Below are 15,614 nucleotides of genomic sequence, written 5' to 3'. Positions count from 1 at the left end.
GAAGTAGTGGGGTAGGCGTGGCTAACGATCTCCAGAGAGACACGTTGAGAAGTAGTGGGTAGGCGTGGCTAACGATCTCACAGAGAGACACGTTGAGAAGTAGTGGGATAGGCGTGGCTAACGATCTCACAGAGAGACACGTTGATATGTAGTGGGGTAGGCGTGGCTAACGATCTCACAGAGAGACACGTTGAGAAGTAGTGGGATAGGCGTGGCTAACGATCTCACAGAGAGACACGTTGAGAAGTAGTGGGGTAGGCGTGTCTAACGATCTCCGAGAGAGACACGTTGAGAAGTAGTTGGGTAGGCGTGGCTAACGATCTCACAGAGAGACACGTTGAGAAGTAGTGGGGTAGGCGTGTCTAACGATCTCACAGAGAGACACGTTGAGAAATAGTGGGGTAGGCGTGTCTAACGATCTCACAGAGAGACACGTTGAGAAGTAGTGGGGTAGGCGTGTCTAACGATCTCCGAGAGAGACACGTTGAGAAGTAGTGGGGTAGGCGTGTCTAACGATCTCCGAGAGAGACACGTTGAGAAGTAGTGGGATAGGCGTGGCTAACGATCTCACAGAGAGACATTTTGAGAAGTATTGGGGTAGGCGTGGCTAACGATCTCCGAGAGAGACACGTTGAGAAGTAGTGGGGTAGGCGTGGCTAACGATCTCACAGAGAGACACGTTGAGAAGTAGTGGGATAGGCGTGGCTAACGATCTCACAGAGAGACACGTTGAGAAGTACTGGGATAGGCGTGGCTAACGATCTCACAGAGAGACACGTTGATATGTAGTGGGGTAGGCGTGGCTAACGATCTCACAGAGAGACACGTTGATATGTAGTGGGTAGGCGTGGCTAACGATCTCACAGAGAGACACGTTGAGAAGTAGTGGGATAGGCGTGGCTAACGATCTCACAGAGAGACACGTTGAGAAGTAGTGGGGTAGGCGTGTCTAACGATCTCCGAGAGAGACACGTTGAGAAGTAGTGGGTAGGCGTGGCTAACGATCTCACAGAGAGACACGTTGAGAAGTAGTGGGGTAGGCGTGTCTAACGATCTCACAGAGAGACACGTTGAGAAGTAGTGGGGTAGGCGTGGCTAACGATCTCACAGAGAGACACGTTGAGAAGTAGTGGGGTAGGCGTGTCTAACGATCTCCGAGAGAGACACGTTGAGAAGTAGTGGGGTAGGCGTGGCTAACGATCTCACAGAGAGACACGTTGAGAAGTAGTGGGGTAGGCGTGTCTAACGATCTCGAGAGAGACACGTTGAGAAGTAGTGGGGTAGGCGTGTCTAACGATCTCCGAGAGAGACACGTTGAGAAGTAGTGGGATAGGCGTGGCTAACGATCTCACAGAGAGACATTTTGAGAAGTATTGGGGTAGGCGTGGCTAACGATCTCACAGAGAGACACGTTGAGAAGTAGTGGGATAGGCGTGGCTAACGATCTCACAGAGAGACATTTTGAGAAGTAGTGGGGTAGGCGTGGCTAACGATCTCACATAGCATTTCCCCAACTAAATGCGTATGAGATGTACGTAGCAAAAGCCCATTATATTGCCAAGGCTGGGAGACTCTCGCGGGGAGTTATGGTGTTTGTGCACAACTCAATTGCACAATACTGTCAACAAATGGAGACCAGCATACATAATACTTTGAATAGACACATCTATGCTATTCAGTAACCGATGCTTGTCGCGCGATCGTAAGGGGCGACTAACGTGATCGGGTGGTCAGGCTCGCTGACTTGATTGACACATGTTATCGTATCCCAGTTGATCAGATCGATGCTCATGCTGTTGATCACTGGATTGTCTGGTCCAGACTCTATTATTTACAGATCGTATAGCTGGAATATTGCTGAGAGTGGCGTTAAAGAACAGAAAAACAGAAAACAAATCCTAGCAAACCTGTACATTGGTTTCATGAGAAAGTTGGGACCATGATTTTCTGATTCAAACACATGTTCATTTTTTTTATTATCAGTGCACACTGTACTGATAATTGATTACCCGCACGAACCGACTGCTCGCCATGCTCTTATTAAACACAACAAAGTGAAGCTTGTGGAAGACCAGGAAAATGTTCAGTTAATTAGCTGTATATTTTCAAGTTGACCACACCTTAAAAGAATATAATATCACCTTAATAACATTGAACCAGTGAACGCATGGTATAATAACAATTTGATGGTGATTCATTAGCACGTGAAATGGCTGGACAGGTAAAGTAGATTCATTTTGAAGCAGGTGTTTCTTAAAATGGAATTAATTTTGTCGCTTTTATCGATATTATTAGTAGTCCTTTCACATTGTAAATAACTGTATGGGTTATGATTCAAATAAAAATGAGACTGATATTTTGAAATAAGTTATTTCCAGCCATGTCGCATTATTTAAAATATAAATGAGTTTAGATTAATAGAAATGGGATGGTCACGGATGCTTTTTGATTCAAATAGTTGATTGATACCAGTTATTCCAAATGAAAGCATTTCATTCATAAAATATATTGACCAGGATTAATATAAACCTGATCACGTGATATTTTAAGGGTATATAAAGTAGGGATGTTGAGAGATGACCTGTGTGCCAGTTGACATTTCGGTAACAGAGTGACCAGCAGCTATGATGTTTGGGTTGATCTGTATTGCTGTCGTGGTCGGTTGTTCCGTCGCTGAACAACTTTGTCCACCTGCTTCATGGCGTGCAGAAGAAGTATCCGCAGCTCTGTTTCTACCAAAAGTCGACCACGAATACCAGCCGAGAAGAGAAGAGGTGACTATTTTAACCATATCCAGTTTCTGTATGTCCTGGGCTCGCGGGAGGTGGGTGGCCTAGTGGTTAAAATGCCTTTGCTCGTCACGCCGAAGACCCAGGTTTGATTCCCTACATTGGTATAATGTGTAAAACCCATTTCTCGTATCCCTTGATACGATATTGCTGGATTATTGCTAAAAGCAGCGTAAAATCTAAAATCCCTCACTTAAGGACTTGCCCTTCAGGAAACATACACTATCACATAATCCATTGCCGTTGATTTTGCGATCTTTTGCCCTTGATTTTGCTGACAGTTTTACCGATAGACCTTAACATGGAGCAAAAGAAATAGTTCAAATGATAAAGAAATAGTTCAAATGATGAAATGTAACATCGCATTGACATTTGTCAGCCACGTAATCAGCGATGAAATCAGCGAAATAAAATTTCTTCGGAAAGCTCGGGAAAACAAACTCAGGCCAACTTTTACTCGTCCAGCTGGCGCCATTTGAATTAGCCCACGTAATCACCGGATGCCAATCAGCGACTCAATAAAATTGGTTTCGGACCAGCTGAGTGAATAAGTATGGAGCCACTTTTACAAATAGCAATAACGGCAGGGGGTATTCCACATATTTGGTGATCAGCCAGACCACAGGGTCAGCCCCTGACCAAAACATAACTTGTAATTCGTGGATCTGTTGAGAGACAAAAGCGTTATAATATTTGCATTGCCAAATCGTTATAGAAACAATATCAAAGATAAAATGTCTGTTAACTGGCTCATTTGTATATCTTATCAAAGATAAAATGTCTGTTAACGTGTATATCTTATGTAAAGTGAGGTAAGTGAAGTTTATTGCCGCACTCAGTAATATTCCAGCTATATGGCGGTTCTCAGTAAACAATCGACCACCCGACAATCCAGTGATCAACAGCATGAGCGCCTATCCACGCAAGTGGGATACGATGACATATGTCAACCTAGGCAGCGAGTCTGACCACCCGATCCCGTTATCCTCCTCTTACCACAAACATGGGTAGCTGAAGATCAATTCTAACCCGGATCTTCACGGGTTCGTTAGAAAGCGGTCAAATGTATAGGAAAGGACAGTTTCAATTACCGCTTTGGGCTGGGTCCCGTCCGGGATTCGATCACACATTGTCATAATTATTACATATAAATTATGTCTAAAATATTATTTTTTTGGTGTGCATTTCTTGATCGTAAAGCACGAAAACAATTTAATCTATGTTTTTATTGTAACCATATTATACAGTATTCACTGCCATGCATATCATATATAAATGATATGTGAAATAGTATTTATTTAATCAAAATTTCATCTTCGTTTATATTGTTAAAATATTATACAGTATTAAGAATGTCATACATATTATAGACAAATTATATCTTAGATAATATTTGTTTACATTACTTGATCGTAAAGCAAGGATACAATTTAATTGTTTATATTGTTACCGTATTATACAGTGTTTATCTTTAACCACAGGACCACGCCCTAGTGTACTATGACGCTGATCAACAGAAAACTGCCCTCGTCGCGAACTATTCCGGTGCCACTGGGAATGGGGACATCAAAATCATCTACGACTATGCAGCGGTGAGTAACGTCAGCAGATTGGACAACGGACGACGATGGGACAGTTTTCTTTCCTGTGCCCAATTTCACCCCACTCCATATTGTGCAACACCTGTTCTTCTTTTGTTGTTATTTGTTCATGCCCCTTTAATCTTATTGGCCCACTCACTACCCGTCAGTGACGTTTGTATGGAGGCCTAGATTTACATTTTTATGTGTTCAGAAAAAGGAATACAGGATCGATCTGGCGAAGAACACATGCAAGTCGAAGGCCCTGACAGACCCTTTCAAGAAATGGTGCATCTCAGGTAAGTCTAATAATGATACTAGTCCATTATTCCAATATGGATTTGGTTTCTTATGGATATCTCAAGACATAGGCTGTATATCCACATTCATGGTAATTTTTAAACAGAGATTCTATGACTGCTTCACTCAAAACTGGCATGCGTCTCTATTTTCGTCACCCAAATGTAAATACTATTCACAATTTAAATCATCTCTAAGCGTCGAACCATATTTAACCAGTGAATTGCTACCAAATCAACGTAAAATTATAACTCAGTTTCGGTGATGTAACTTCAGACTCGCAGTGGGATGTGGCCGTCATACAAACACCCCGTATAATGAACGTCTCTGCCTCTTTTGTCATGCTGCTGGCCTTGATTACATCGAAGATGAACTCCATATTTTATTAATATGTCCAAAATATTCCAAACAAAGATGATTGTGTTTCAATACAACTGACTCAACCACCGACAATTGAAACCTTCATCCGATTTTTGTCATCGGACAATATACATACTTTAAAATCATTGAGTAAATATCTTTCACAAGTTCGCCGTAGAAGGAATGAATAACTGTAAAACAAAAATACTAAACTTTACTTAGCTTTACTCAGTATGTATTAACTTTCGTCAAATGTATGTATTATGGGCCTTGGGCCTAAGGGCGGCATGGGGTAGCCTAGTGGTTAAAGCGTTCGCTCGTCACGCCGAAGACCCGGGTTCGATTCCCCACGTGGGTACAATGTGTTAAGCCCATTTCTGTTGTCCCCCGCCTTGATATTGCTGGAAAATTGCTAAAAAGCGGCGTAAAACTAAAATCACTCACTCACTCACTTGGGCCTAAATTACCGAATAAACCTGTCTGTCTGTAATAGTCTGATACCCAGTCCAGATGATCACTCAGTGACCCAAACGTTATCTGTCGCTCTGCCGTTAAACAGCCAACCAGCAACCAGAATCACACGTATTTTCAGACGACGCAACGTTCCTGTACGACGCCAAGATAGGTTTTTCTTCTGACGGCTCGGACACAGTGACTGCTAAGGTCTACTACGTTGAAAACGTCTACTCCAGCCACACAATCGGCCACGTGATCGCCATCACCAGCGACCTCAACGTGCCTGTGCAGTCTTCAACATTCGGGCGTGGTGGTGGTACGTACTATCGTATTGGTGAAGCTGAGGATGCACTGGTCGTAGAGAGTATTACACGAGCAAGTGTGTCATATGACTTATACGAAACGATTGTGAAATTTTGTAGAGCGAGGGCAATGCAAAATATTGCACGAGTTTCGTATAGGTCGTGTGGCACAGTTTCGAGTGTAATAATTTCTTTATTATCCGTTTTATTCATGTACATTTGTGCAGTAAAACACGGTAAGCAAGTGTGACTGCCCTGTTCATTGACGTCAAGTTCGGTTGTTTAATGACGTCACAGACGACGAAATACAAACAAACATTTGTATAGCGCACAATATCCAGTACAACTGCTCAAAGGCACTTTGTTTTCCCTCGATCATTGGATGTCCATCACAGCGGCACATCGTATTTTGAATCTCAACTCCCTGGGGATCATACAACTCTTGCTGCCTACTAGGCGCACCGAGTTAATGTGGCTTTCCCATCCTAACGAGGTACCCATTCACAGCTAGGTGGACTGGGACACATAGTCACAATACTTTGTCCAAGTTTACTGCACGTTGCTGTACCTGCAGCTAGGTGTTTGCACGTATTCATGTGGGTTCTTTTAAGTGCACAGGGTTGTGTACTGTACACTAGGGGTTGTGACAACACTGAAAGAGTCTGCACACAAAGTTGACTCCAAGGTTTTTTACACCCGGTCACAGGTGGGCTCGATCCCGGCACCTCCAAGCTCGCTGGATTACTAGCCTGACCCCTTAGACAGCTCGCCCACCGAATGAATTGTGTTGTCTTTACCAATGACCAGTGGTCAAGGGATCGAGTGACCAGGTAGCATTGAGGCACAGCCGCCCAAGGTGCTTCGATATGCCAATGCAATAACATCCTTTAAAATATGCTTGTCTGAAACTTATGAGTGCGGATTCGAATCCGATAAACTCGGTGATCTTCAGCCACCAGTGCTAGTTGTTATAGATGACTAATGGGATCGAATGGTCAGGCTCGATGACTTTTCTGACACATGACATCATATCCCAGTTGCGTGAATTGATACTCATGCTGTTGATCACATGATTGTCTGGTCCTGACTTCATTATTTACAGACCGCCGTCATATAACTGGAATATTGATGTGTGTAGCCTTAAACAACAATGAAACAAACACCACTGCAAACTGTAAGATCATTTTGGACTTTCGTCCCGAATCAAACCGACAGTAGTGATCTAATGTTCAGCCTGGGGACGGTGGGGTAGCTAGTGATTACAGAATGCCATTTAGAAAGTGGTCAAATGCATCATATGTGATATTTAGGATTACACTTTCTAAATGACATTGTGTAATCATAGCTTTCGGCCATGGGAGCAGTTCCGATTTACACTTATCAGAGGGGTACACAAAGTCCGCAGTCTAGACTACCAGTTGTCCGACTTCCATTTTTGTGGAAGCCGCGGTGGCTGAGCGGGTTAGGGGGCTGACTTTGTGTGCAGGCGATTAGGTGCCTTATTCTGAGATGGGACTCAACCCCAAAAGTACTAAAATCTGTACTTTACTGGAAGTGTAATTCCAATATAACATATGATGGGTTGCTAGTGGTTAAAGCGTCCGTTCATCCCACCGACAATTCGGGGTCGATGCCCCACAAGGTTAGAATGTGTGAATCCCGCCGTGATATTGCTGGAATATTGCTAAACGCGACATAAAACCAAATCCACTCACTCATATCAGCATGATTTCAGAGAGAACAACTCCAATTTTGTTTCCACAGATCTCTACCTGGACATAGCTCTGACAGGCAACATTGCATCTCCGATACCCGAAGCTGATGCCAACGTCTTCACCCCTCCGGATAGTTGCAGCAGTTCGGTGAGACGTTCATGGCGATGTTTATAAATATGTGTTCGTCAGGGATTTCTTATTTCTTTTCAGAAAGAATACACGAAGAGAGAATTTGAATTATCATGATCAGGTTGTAACGTCCGAGTAAAGGTTTTCATCAGTAATCAATGTTTGTCGAAAGAGACGAATATCAGGATAGGGTGGCCGATGACCGCTGATCAATCACGTGATTGTATGGTCCAGACTCGATTATTTAGAGCCGGCTATCCGGTTGCTGGAATATTGCTGAGAAACATGACGATGACCAATCATCCCCCCAAAAAGATGAACTCACATTAATTTCGACTCATTAAAACAGACCGTCTTTGTCACTAACGGCCATTGAGACAATTGAATGTCAAGATTAAGGTCAGTTCTCAATATATTGCATGGTCATATTCCACAACTGTAAACAAATACTATTATGAGTGAGTGAATTAGTGCGTATGAATTTAAGCCGCTTTAGCAATAAGGCAGCAAAATCACGGTGGGGGATACCATAAAATGGGTTTCATATTATAATATCATGCGTAGAGTTCATATATAAAGAAGCCGTTTGGTTTCCATACAAAGTGTCATGTATTCCCATAAGTCGATGATGAATTAGTACCCTAACACTGTGGTTTATCCTTCAGTATTTCCCTGAAGAAGAGCTGGAAGTGCTACGAGTGGGTGCTCTGAGGAGATTGTTCCAGTGAGGACTGATCAATGATGGCCGCCTTTCCCCAAAGACTGAAAATGTGTTTTGTATATGAGATTGTTCTCCGGCTTTGACATGCGTCACATATTGCTGTATCTGTGTGTTTATCTATTGTGTTGATGTTCATTTTGTTTATATTATTGCAATGTCAATAAAACTACTCTTGTAGTAAAGCAAGAGCTTTGTTCCGTGTTTGATTAACTGTAAACTACCCGTGACGATCCGGATTAGAATTGATCTTCAGCAACCCATGCTTGTCTTAAGAGATCCGCCTTCCTGACACAGTATCCCATTTTGCGGAGGACTAACAGGATCGGGTTATCAGGCTCACTGACTTGGTTGACACATGTCATCGTAGATCGATGTTCTTGATGTTGATCACTGGATTTTCTGGTCCAGACTCGATTATTTACAGACCGTCACTATATAGCTGGAATATTGCTGAGTGCGACGTAAAACTAAACTCACCCACACCCTCACTCACTCTTAAAAGCATACCATCTGACACTACTTCAGCCAAATAGTCCGTTCTAAGATATTTGTTCAGCTCTGTTTTGTGAACGAAGGTTTTTACCAAAGAGTAGGCAGCATTATTGAACTGATGGTAATAGGGTGGCATTTCAAATTGGAGTTCCTGAAGATGTAGTTTGCTACCTTGATGTTCAATGGTTGTGAGGACACTGTTTATTCCTGCTCCCCTGTCGGTGGCCTATGGGGTAAATCTTGCGAGTCATCAGTGTGATACACCTTGAACAAAATCACACCCTGGGTTGAGTATTTGAGGGCCCTGATGTCATAGACTTGTGGATCTCCAACGTTGTTACCTGGACTGATTTTAGAATAAGTGAACCTTGGAGGGAAGTCTTCGAAAAAGGCAAAACTACCATACTTGGCTTCACAGGGCTTGCTTTCTTTGGCATGCGAATAACATCCATTTGAAGTATTATAGATAGATTTGTGCCTCATATTTGAGTCTGACCCTTTTCACGGTACCTCTGGATGATAGTCACCTGCTTCTCAGATGCTAGGCTCAACGGCGCATTGGTTGGGGTTGTTTTTCTACGCATTGCATTGTGACTGTGATCCAAAGAAGTTCTGATGTCCGTGATGCAGGAGGAAACACATGAACATTTAGCTCCCCTTGACCTTCATGCCAGAAGTAGCACATGATGTCATGTGAAGCACGATCAAAGACCTTAAAGTCTCACCTGGTGTTATATTACAATGCACTGGCATTCTGTGATGACGATCTGTTTTTAATTGTTGGTAAAATTTATAAACTGTTTTTAAGTTGTATTACCTCCTATAGTTAAAAATATATTTTTAGATTTTCATAATAATTTTAAATCTCTATCTGTCATCATCTGAACATTTTACACACAAACACTCATTCAGTGACGGCGCCATCGACACAGTTTGTAGATCCGTGGTCGGAACGCATCATTAGCTTAGATTTTGTTCTGTATGTCAGATTCCTTTTCAGTTCTGGCTTCTTCATTGTGCTTCATGTGACTTAAAACACTTCATCAGATACATTGCCTGCTTTATGACCCATACATGGACCTCAAAGCTCGTTTGTAGGCCTGTTCGTTTGCCGAGTGGGGTTTAACTGTGCAGTCTTATGCGTAGATACGTTAGAAGATTGGGGTTTATGTATACGGTGTATAGTGTGGGCAAATGGGCTTAAATTCTGCAGTATGTGACTCTCAACGTAGATACGTTGTTGTTTTTTAGTTTCGTGTAAATGTGCAGTGTGTATTTGTACTGGTAAATACATTGGCGTTTAGTTTTGCTGGGCGAGTGGAGTTTAAGTGTGCTGTGTCTAAAGTTACACTTATGTACGCTGTGCGAGTGGGGTGTAAGTGTGATGTGCCTACAGTTTCACTTAGATATATTGGATGTTTATATAGCGCAACATATCCACGCACTAGTGCATGCTCAAGAAGCTGGTATTTTATTTTCCTCGATCATTGGATGTCAATCTCAACGGCACATCTTATTATCATGCGCAGCTGCCACAAGGCGCACTGAGTTATTGCGGCTTTCCCATCCTTATGAGGTACCCATTCACAGCTGGTGGACTGGGACACATAGTCACAGTACTTTGTCCAACTTCACTGCACGTTGCTGTACCCGCAAGTAGGTGTTTGCACGTATTCATGTGGCCACCATCTGGTCATATACCAACGGATTCGTGTTAAATGCACAGGGTTGTGTACTGTACACTAGGGCTTGTGACAACACTGAAATAGTCTGTACACTAAGGTTTTACACCCGATCACAGGTGGGCTCGATCCCGGCACCTCATGCTCGCTGGATCATTAGCTTGGCGCCTTAGCAAGTTCGCCCACCACGCCCAGCGCTGGGCAAGTGGGGTTTAAATCTGCAGTGTACACACGTACAAGTAGATAGTGGGGGCCTTAGTGTGTAGTGTTTACCTGTAACTGAACATGTAGTAAGTGTTAAAACGCGAGAGTTGGGGAATCAGCTCGCTTGGCAAGAGGTATGACTACACCAACCCACACACAACACAACACCTGAGTAAAATAAACAAGGAGTTTATTACACAGCAGTCACAGGATCATTTCACATAATCAATCAATAATTGTGTGGTTTATAATTAATCATTAGAACATGTTAACACTGTAATCATCTATCAAAGTACATAAATATCACACTTGGATTCGTTACACATACTACATTAATCATGATACACATTCAAAAGTATACCACGTAATGTGATTGGTCAATACTCAGAGGGCGTTCATACCGCACAAAACAGCATATTGCTCATTCATACCGCACAAAACAGCATATTGCTCATAACGCAATGTACTAGTTAGGATACACACTCAATACAATCTAGACATCACGCCAGTGGGCGTTCATACAATCTGCATTCTACAACAGTCAATAAACAACATCGTGTTTGCAAGTAATGCAACAGTTAGGATGCCCGACACACTCTATACAATCTAGACATCACGCCAGTGGGCGTTCATACAATGTGCATTCTACAACAGTCAATAAACAACATCGTGTTTGCACGTAATGCAATAGTTAGGATGCCCGACACACTCTATACAATCTACAATAGCCACATAACAACGTAGAGTTAATCATTATCAAATAAAGCAGATTAAAGAAGATCGTTGGAAAGCCCCCCCCCCCCCTCCCCCAGACGTTTTCAAGATTATAAACTTATAATTACTAGCTTGAAGTAATGTAATATGTGTAATATGAATTGTGACTCTCTAGTGATATCGATAAAATAATTAACCATGCCAGAATTGAATTGTACATGTTTGGTGCAATATTTGATACATTGATATTTCATATGATATGTATCATCTTGTGATTAATTGTGGTAACACCAAATAAATAATGTCATGCAATGTAAAATATCAGTTTAGACTTATGTCATTTCTTTACCACTTCAACTTTTCTTGTCAACCTTGTTCCTGTAAAAACATGGAATGGCCCTTATTCGAGATCAGATCATGAAGGTAATCCCCCCAAGCTCACTCCTGTGTTTTTAGAATTCTACTTTCTTGGGAACTTAATCCATAATCCTATTCCCTAACTCGACTGACGATAATGTGCCTACTGAGAAGTTAAGTTAATCTATCTTGAAAGGATTATCTAATGTTTTTGATAACGTTTTGAAGACAGCGGTGTTGATGAGTGAAGTTCACGACCAATTCGATAAGCCTATCTCAATCTGCCGACACATACAAGACACTCGTCTCGGACGTTCGTTATCAATGTGACCCTTGGCAGCTTGCAGATTGTGACACGTGGTCAGTTAGTCTGTAACATTTCCGTATTTCAATAACGTATACTGTCATGAAATATGTTAAAACATTGTGCGTTTCTATGTTAATATAAGCATGACTGAATGAATATGCCTGAGGGACTTTTGTGTGGGTGAGTTGTTTTTTAATGTCTTCCAACTTAACACCTATCCTATTACATCTCTAAACGATGAGACCCGTGAAGATCCGGGGTAGAATTGGTCTTCAGCAACCCATTCTTGTCATAAAAGGCGACTATGCTTGTCGTAAAAGGCGACTAACGGGATCGGGTGGTCAGGCTCGCTGACTTGGTTGACACATGTCATCGGTTCCCAATTGCGCAGATCGATGCTCATGCTGTTGATCACTGGATTGTCTGGTCCAGACTCGATTATTTACAGACCGCCGCCATATAGCTGGAATATAGAGTGTTGACCCTTTTGTTTGTAAACAAACTTGTTGGACATAGACGATTTCTATTTCGGCAGTATCATTGATTTTTGTAAATTAAAAATTATTAAAGCAAATCGTTTGAACCTAATACCAGTGAAGAAACTACGAAGATAGAAAATTTCGTCAGCAGCGTTCGGGTTTTAAATTAGCGGTCTTAAATATACGATAAAGGACCGCAAAATTTAAAACAGACTAGTTTCATCTTCTAATTTCAATTCAGTCACTCGTACGAATCGTGGATTTTACAAAACACGAAAAACGTAATTGTTGGACATTATCCATCCGGTGTAGTATTGTAACGCACAATGTGATTGATATAATACCGAGTCCGTACCAGACCGCCAAACCTATCTTGCGGCAGAGCCTCGTTTTGAGATTTCCAGATGTCCGTTTGTCAGAGCCCGCTGTACGACAGAGCACGATGATCCCAAACTTATTTTGTCCATTATGTACTAACTGATAAAGCGCTAGTGTTAGCAAAACACAATTTATATGTTTGAGTGAATAGTCCACATTGTCCTCCCGAACACAGACACAGTTGGCCCCCATTGATTGTCATCAATATTCCAGTTATATATTAGTAGTCAGTAAATAATCGAGTCAATCCGGTGAATAACACGATGAACATCGATCTACACGAGATGGGATATGATGACATGTGTCAACCAAGTCAAGAAAGCATGGGTTGCTGAAGACCAATTCTAACCAGGATCTTCACGGATAGTTTACAGTTAATCAAACACGGAACAAAGCTCTTGGTCTACTACAGGAGTAGTTTTAATTACAATGCAATAATACAAACGAAATGTACATCAACACAATAGATAAACAAACAGATACAGCAATATGTGACGCATGTCAAAGCCGGAGAAGAATCTCATATAACAAAACACATTTTCAGTCTTTAGGGAAAGGCGGCCATCATTGATCAGTCCTCACTGGAACACTCTTCACAGAGTGCTACCTTCACGACTTCCTTCCAGCTCTTAGTTAGGGACACCCTGAAGGATAAACCACAATGATAGGGTTCTAATTGATCATCGACTTATGTGAATACATGACGCGTTTTATGGGCACCATCCAACTTCTTTATATTTTACCTTTAAGTATGGTATTCTATGTATGTCCATACCTGTAATTTTGCTGGATACTTGCTAAAGTTTATTATTAATCATACTCACTATCATGTTCATAGTTCTAGAATCTGACAGGAGCCATGCAATATATTGAGAAAAAAGATGGCCTTCATCTAGGCAATCAATATTTTCATGTGAATCACAATGAACCTTCGCGAGTGATAAAGAATTGTTATCTATTTATTGTGAGCTGTTGATTTTGTAATATAATACAAAAAGGATACATCTCTCTTTTGTAATATAATACAAAAAGGATACAATCCTCTTTGGCGTTTCCGTTTTTTTCCTGTGAGTATATTTTCATTTGTCAGTATTACGCGTCTACCGTCTACTGACGTCCTCGGTCTGTTATTCTGATAATTGTGTCTTTCGATCAATATATGATAGTTCAAATTCCCTCATGTTGTATTTTTTCCAAAAAGGGAAGTCCCTGACAAACTCTTAATTCTGTTCTGAAACATCGTCATGAACGTCTCACCGAGCTGCTGCAACTATCCGGTGGGGTGAAGATGTCGGCGTCCGCATCAGGTATCGGAGATACAACGTTGCCTGTGAAAGTCTGGTCCAGGAACTCATCTGTGGAAACAAAATTGCCGTTGCTCTGAAATCACGCTGTTTTGAGTGAGTGAGTGAGTTGGGTTTTACGCCGCTTCTAGCAATATTCCAGCAAAATCAAGGCAGGACACACCAGAAATGGGCTTTACACGTTGTAACCGTGTGAGGAACAGACCCTGGGTCTTCGGTGGGATGAACGGATGCCTTAACCGTTGACGGCGCTATATGACGGTGCTACAGAACACAGACCCATTTGGTCCCCGTTTTACAAGTTTGTTTGTTTGATTGTCAGCAATATTCCAGCTATATATTATTGTCGAGACCGGGCCAGACAATTCAGTGATCAACAAAATGAACATTGATCTACGCAATTAGGACACGATGTGTCCACCAAGTCTGCGAGCCTGACCACCAGATACCGTTAATTGTCTGTTATGAACAGGATAGGCTGCTAAAGGGCAGTTCCAACCCGAATCTTCACGGGATTGTGGGGCTGTCAGGCTGGGAATATAACAGAGTTTACTCGATTCGAACCCGTACTGATAAGTTTCAGGCATTCATATTTTAAAAGAAATGATAGCATTGGCATATCGCAGCACCTTGAACGGCTGTGCCCCAATGCTCCCTGGTCACTGGATCCCTTGACCATTGGTCATTGGTAACGACAACACAGTTAATTCTGGGGACACGCTATCAGTGCCAGATCTTAATGCAGTTGACATTCCATGTATTGTACCTTTTCAAAATGACATTTATTAAATAGCTTATTGTTTTAGTAAATGCAAGCAAATGTGAAATGTGTAGTGACCAATTTTGGTCAGGCTCCCTACGAATGGACGAGTAATAAGAATGAGACCATATCTTCACCAACTCAATGCGACAGTACATACCTCCTTTACGTCCGAGTCTTGTAGACTGTATCGGAACGTAGGAGTCGCTGGTGATGGCGATCACTTCTCCGATTGTGTGGGTTTCGTAGACCTCTTCAATGTAGTAGACCTTGGCAGTCACCGTGTCCGAGCCATCAGAAGAAAAACCTATCTTAGCGTCGTACAGGAACGTTGCGTCGTCTGAAAGGACATGTGGTTTGTTGGTTAACGCGGTCTGTAAATAATGAAGTCTGAACCAGACAATCCAGTGATCAACATCATAAGCATCAAGTCAGCAAGCCTGACCACCCGATATCGTTAGATAACTCTGAAGACAAGCATGGGCTGTGAAGACCAGTTCTAACCCGGATCTGACTGGCACGGCAGGCTGGCAACCTAATCACCGGTGTTTACTGGATTCGAACCCGTACTGAAAAGTTTCAGTC

The 15,614-nt window shown here is 42.1% G+C and overlaps 2 protein-coding genes across 2 annotated transcripts in view; one reads left to right on the top strand and one right to left on the bottom strand.

Annotated features, from left to right (window-relative positions):
• Positions 1-2,587: 2,587 nt before the first annotated feature.
• On the top strand, positions 2,588-8,512 carry LOC124264377. Its single transcript, XM_046699127.1, has 6 exons — positions 2,588-2,774; positions 4,271-4,381; positions 4,584-4,668; positions 5,622-5,801; positions 7,552-7,649; positions 8,297-8,512. Exons 1-6 carry the CDS (start codon positions 2,625-2,627, stop codon positions 8,357-8,359), a joined length of 687 nt encoding a protein of 228 aa, XP_046555083.1. The 5' UTR covers positions 2,588-2,624; the 3' UTR covers positions 8,360-8,512.
• A 4,857-nt stretch (positions 8,513-13,369) lies between these two features.
• Positions 13,370-15,614, bottom strand: part of LOC124264388 — a 41,618-nt gene continuing 39,373 nt past the window's right edge. Inside the window, exons 4-6 of the mRNA XM_046699136.1 lie at positions 15,190-15,369; positions 14,223-14,320; positions 13,370-13,609 (exon numbers count right to left, since the gene is read on the bottom strand). Of these exons, the coding sequence (XP_046555092.1) occupies positions 13,595-13,609; positions 14,223-14,320; positions 15,190-15,369 (293 nt within the window). The 3' untranslated portion in view covers positions 13,370-13,594. The remainder of the gene's footprint in view (positions 13,610-14,222; positions 14,321-15,189; positions 15,370-15,614) is intronic.

This window comes from Haliotis rubra, unplaced genomic scaffold (genome assembly GCF_003918875.1).
Source record: "Haliotis rubra isolate DU_JTF1 unplaced genomic scaffold, ASM391887v1 Scf920, whole genome shotgun sequence".
Lineage (NCBI taxonomy): Eukaryota > Metazoa > Mollusca > Gastropoda > Lepetellida > Haliotidae > Haliotis > Haliotis rubra.
Note: the sequence above shows the minus strand (reverse complement) of the source record. Positions and strands in the feature narration are given on the sequence as shown.

Coding starts and splice junctions, on each gene's coding strand:
- LOC124264377 (XM_046699127.1), top strand. CDS start 2,625: ATGATGTTTGGGTTGATCTGTATTGCTGTCGTGGTCGGTTGTTCCGTC. Junction 4,669..5,621: donor CAAGAAATGGTGCATCTCAG/GTAAGTCTAATA, acceptor ACGTATTTTCAG/ACGACGCAACGTTCCTGTAC. Junction 5,802..7,551: donor AACATTCGGGCGTGGTGGTG/GTACGTACTATC, acceptor TTGTTTCCACAG/ATCTCTACCTGGACATAGCT.